This window comes from Limulus polyphemus, unplaced genomic scaffold, assembly GCF_000517525.1.
Source record: "Limulus polyphemus unplaced genomic scaffold, Limulus_polyphemus-2.1.2 Scaffold4806, whole genome shotgun sequence".
In the NCBI taxonomy this organism is placed as follows: Eukaryota; Metazoa; Arthropoda; class Merostomata; order Xiphosura; family Limulidae; genus Limulus; species Limulus polyphemus.
This window is the reverse complement of record NW_013670416.1, coordinates 33,762-39,085: the sequence shown is the minus strand read 5'-3', so window position 1 is coordinate 39,085 and position 5,324 is coordinate 33,762. Positions and strand designations below refer to the sequence as shown.

The following is a 5,324-nucleotide window of genomic DNA, read 5'->3' as shown; positions in this document are numbered from 1 at the left end:
ATTTTACATCTGTAAACAAATATATTTAGAGACAGATGAAACAGCTCTTACCAGAGGTCATCCGTACCTAGAAATGGAGATCTTAAATTTTGAAGGAGTAGTATCGTCAGACTTATAGGCTTATAACTTATAAATTACCTTCAGACTTATAGGCTTATAACTTATAAATTACCTTCAGACTTATAAATTATAACTTATAAATTACCTTCAGACTTATAGGCTTATAACTTATAAATTACCTTCAGACTTATAGGCTTATAACTTATAAATTACCTTCAGACTTATAGGCTTATAACTTATAAATTACCTTCAGACTTATAGGCTTATAACTTATAAATTACCTTCAGACTTATAAATTATAACTTATAAATTACCTTCAGACTTATAGGCTTATAACTTATAAATTACCTTCAGACTTATAGGCTAAAGTTACGACAACTGATATCTTCTTACTGACTAAGGCTAATAGTCAGATGCCGAACACTAGCATTAGCAAAACTAAGGATCAACCATCAGTATGCAACAGCACTGATCCTTTTAAATACATGACAGAGTTGGCATGGTACGAATACGAAGTGTTCACAGAGAAATCAAGTTAAAAAATAGAAAGAAAAGCTATAAGCCTAGCCATAACATTAGTAGTAATAGTAATAATAATTCCGAGACTACTAAAAATAAATTAAGTGAAATGAATGTAAGACAAAGTAAGATTAAGAAACTAAAACAGGGAAATAGTAAGTCAGAACCCTCAGATGACTCTACACTTATGTATGATGAAAGTAACAGAGCATTCAAACAGGAGAATCTGATAGAAAGAGTACCTGTAGGATTAGTTAAAGTAACAGAAATGCCTGCCAGAAGTCAATTCATTATCGAAGCTAAAGAAGACTTTAAACAAAATGAAGAAGTATTAATTGAGTCTGTAAACATAGAAGAAGCAGGAATTTGCATAACTGCTTGTATCAGTAAAGTGACTCAGAGAGACATCATGCCAATTATAGTATTATACATAAGTGAGGAAAAAATAATACTACCTAAGCAGATTAGGATATATAAAGGTAGCAGTAGAGAGAAAATAGCCACTGTAGAACAACATAACAGAGAACTTAACAAGAAACAGGCATCACACAGTAAAACAGATTGGAACTCTATTGGAGATGTAGAAGAGAAATATAAACATAAGTTAATAAAGTTGCTAGATGAATATAGATATATATTCGTTAAACAGAAGTTAATAAAGTTGCTAGATGAATATAGAGATATATTCGTTAAACAGAAGTTAATAAAGTTGCTAGATGAATATAGAGATATATTCGTTAAACAGAAGTTAATAAAGTTGCTAGATGAATATAGAGATATATTCGTTAAACAGAAGTTAATAAAGTTGCTAGATGAATATAGAGATATATTCGTTAAACAGAAGTTAATAAAGTTGCTAGATGAATATAGAGATATATTCGTTAAACAGAAGTTAATAAAGTTGCTAGATGAATATAGAGATTTATTCGTAGGAGAAGGTTATTATAATGGATGTATAAATAAGGTTAAACATAGGATAATGCTAAGTGATAATAAGCCTAACGCACAAAGACCTTATAGAGTGCCAGAGAAGCACAGAGTAGAACTAAAGGAATGTGTAAAGAAAGTGCTTGAACAAGGTGTAATAGGAGTAGTCCGTATGCCACCCCAGTTCTATTAGTTCCTGAAAAGGACAGTAATTTAAGGTTCTGTGTGGATTTTCGAAAAGTGAACGGTGTAACAGTCATTACCTAATATTCAGGAGACATTAGATAGGTTACGTTAAATTAGGTATTTTTCGTCCATGGTCTTACAAATCGGATATTGGCAAGTAGAGCTCGAGGGAGAAGACATTTGTACTGCTTTCAGGTAAATACCAGTTTAACAGAACGCCACTTGGATTATGTAATGCTCCCTCAACATTTCAGACATTAATGTTATACTATCTGGTTTACAAGATTTAGAATGCTTCTGTTACTTTGGTGTCGTCATAACGTTTTCTGTGAGTTTTGATGAACATTTAGAAAGACTAAGACAGATTATGCAAAGCAAATTTAAAGCTAAAAACTAGTAAATGCCAGTTACTATGAAAAGAAGTAGAATATTTAGGTTAGGTTGTAACCACAGAAGATGTAAAACCTGACCTAAAGAAACAACAAGTTTGTAAAAATTATTCAATACCAAAAACAGTAAAAATATCCGTTCATTTCTGGATTTATAGGATTTTATAGAATATTTATTCCGCATTTCGCGAGTCTAGCAAGACCCTTTATGGAATTAACTAAGAAAGATGTCACATTTCGATGGACAGATAAAAGGCAAGAAGCATTTAAAAACTATGAGACTCACTATTAAAGGCACCAATTTGACGCTACCCAGACTTTAGTAAAATCATTCGTTTTAAGTATGGACGCTTCGGTTTTTGTTATAAGTGCAGTTTTGTCTCAAGTAAAAGAAAACGGAAAGGAACACCTTATATCGTATTAGAGTAGACAACTAGGGAAAACTGAAATCAATTACTCCATAAGCAAACAAGAATTCTTAGCTGTAATACGTGGAATTAAAACCTTCATATGTTATCTGTATGGTCGAAGAATTACCATAATCATAGATCACGCACCCTTGAGATTAGCTAGATGATCGTTGTTACTGTAAGACTAAGTTATACACAGACTGGATAAAAAACATTCAAATGTAGATGCCTTAAGCAGTATAAAAAAATGAACTCATAATAAATTAATTAATAAAATTTCCAAATTAAAATCAGAAGTTGACAATAATTGTGAGATATTCCCAATAATCAGTAATGTAATCAGAATCAGTAATCTTTTGGATGATTATGAAAAAAAAGACATAAAAATTACTGTCAGTCATGTTTAGTACATACCTAAAGAATGGTCCTTTACAAAGGATGTCTAGTTTAGCCACATCTTACCAGTGACTATGGATATTTTATTTCCATTGCCTACATCATATGCAGGAAATAAATATGTTCTAGTCGTTGTTGACTGTATAACTAGATTTCCAGAAGCGATCTGTTTACCAGATCAGGAAGTAGAAACAATTGTTAAGGCATTTGTGAATCAACTTATGGCTGGCTAGACATGGCAAAGCACAATATTTGTTAATAGCTCGTGGTCCAAACTTCATTTCTAGGCTAATGAAAGAAATTTGCAATACGCTAGGTGTCTAAAAAAATCTAAACCACTGCTTATTACCCAGCTGCTAATAGTCTAGTAGAGAGATTTAACTGAACACTATTACATATGATCTCTCAGTACTGTGAGCAAGATCAGAAGTCCTGGGATTAGCACGTTCCTTTATTGCTATTAGCTTACAGAAATGCTGAAAATGAATCTACACAAGAAAGTCATTTCTTTCTGTTACATGGTAGAAATGTAATATTACCTATGCAAGAAATATTAGCCCCTAGAAAAATTAACTATGCTTAAATGATGCAGAGAATGCAAACCATGTTTCAAATAGAAAATGGACATTTGACTAAAGCTGCTGAACAACGAGAAAAACCTGTGAATAAGAAAGCACAGACCAGTGAAATGTGGTTTTACTATACACACTGGAGGTTAAGAAATGAAATAAAAAACTAGCACACAGACCAGTGAAATGTGGTTTTACTATACACACTGGAGGTTAAGAAATGAAATAAAAAAACTAGCACACAGACCAGTGAAATGTGGTTTTACTATACACACTGGAGGTTAAGAAAGGAAATAAAAAACTAGCAATTTGGGGCAATTAAACAAACAAGTCAAGTTAACTTAGAGATTCAAGAAATATATGGTCAACATATACAACTAGTATATGTTAACAGATTAAACCTAGTAAGGAATTCCCAACCATATCAGTATGAGCAATTTACAGACGAAACTGAAGTAAAAAATACAAGGTAAGAACTTACAAAAAGAAACTGAAGACACAAGTGAGACCGAAATAACCCCTGATGGTGACGAACTTAGAATAACCTATACTAGAAGAAGGTGATGTTATACTAGATGATTTAGTTCATAACTGCTGAAGATATTCAAATTAGCGACCCTAGTGACGAAAGTAGAACACCAATACAATAAGATGTACCAAGTAACAATGCAAAACGATACAGTGACTCATGGTTGCAACCTACGGTCACGAGGCCCATTAGCGGATCAACCAGAATTAACACTTACCCCCAGGACAAGGCGAGTAAGATTTGCCCTCGAGTTATTATACAAATATCTAATAGTGATGTGAACGCAATTAACAATGATTACCTTCATATTTACAGTCTGTAATCCCTACGCATAGTGATTAGATCTGAGTGTATTATACATGGGCTGTCCTATAAACAGCTGCAGTGAGAGATATACTGTGAATGTTTATAGAGATTGCCCTAAAGGCAACAGACAGAATGTTTAAACTATATCGACTAACACCCTTACCATTAGCCTTAAATAATTCAGTAGCATTAACTATAGATAGTGAAAAACGGCTGTTTCTAATGATCAAGAAACATATCTAGAATTAACAGAAGAAGATAACACTAAAATCTCTATAGAGAGGGACCATTAGAGTATGCGATCCTGATTCTGGAATATATTCGGTAGCCATAGTAACGTGTAACTATGTGATTTTTTGCAGGTATTAAAAGTAAAATAACTGAACTATTTGCTAAATCATTTTACATGTTTAAAAGTAAAACACCAGGAACATGCCTATTTACCGTTAGTGGAGAACTAACTTTATCGGTAGTATGTCCAAAATCAGACGGAGGTAATTAAATCACGAGATAGTGGATATTTAAAATTAACTAGGAATTGTTGAGAACATGGATAACTTTACCCTCCAGTTTTAGAAGTAAAACTAAGTATATTGCTGCACAATTAAACAATTCCCGATTCACAAGAATTATTAACTGAAGAAGAATCACAATTAATCAGAGGAACAGACGTGAGTTCAGAAATAAACGAATTAAAAAAACATATCAACAGAAACAGAACATTTACCCCCAAAACGGACAGGATTAATAATAGAACACTTGCAATCTACATCAGAGAAAAAGAGGGTTAGATAAAAGGAAATTATCGAATTCAGTGTTGATAAAACTATGCCTATTAGTTTATTTGTTTGTTTGTAATTAAGCACAAAGCTACACAATGGGCTATCCGTGCTCTGCCCACCACGGGTATCGAAACCCGGATTCTAGCGTTGTAAGTCTGCAGACATAACGCTGTGCCACTGGGGGGCATATATATAATAGCTCCTTTGGTGAATTATATATGTCTTAGAGAAAACTTGCCCAAATGGATATT

At 33.0% G+C, this 5,324-nt stretch overlaps 1 protein-coding gene across 1 annotated transcript in view; it reads left to right on the top strand.

The window, feature by feature from the left end:
- Positions 1–688: 688 nt before the first annotated feature.
- LOC106471712 overlaps positions 689–5,324 on the top strand; it is a gene marked incomplete at its 3' end in the record, with an annotated part of 36,907 nt that continues 32,271 nt past the window's right edge. The window contains exon 1 of the mRNA XM_013932331.1: positions 689–1,676. Within this exon, the coding sequence (XP_013787785.1) occupies positions 689–1,676 (988 nt within the window). The remainder of the gene's footprint in view (positions 1,677–5,324) is intronic.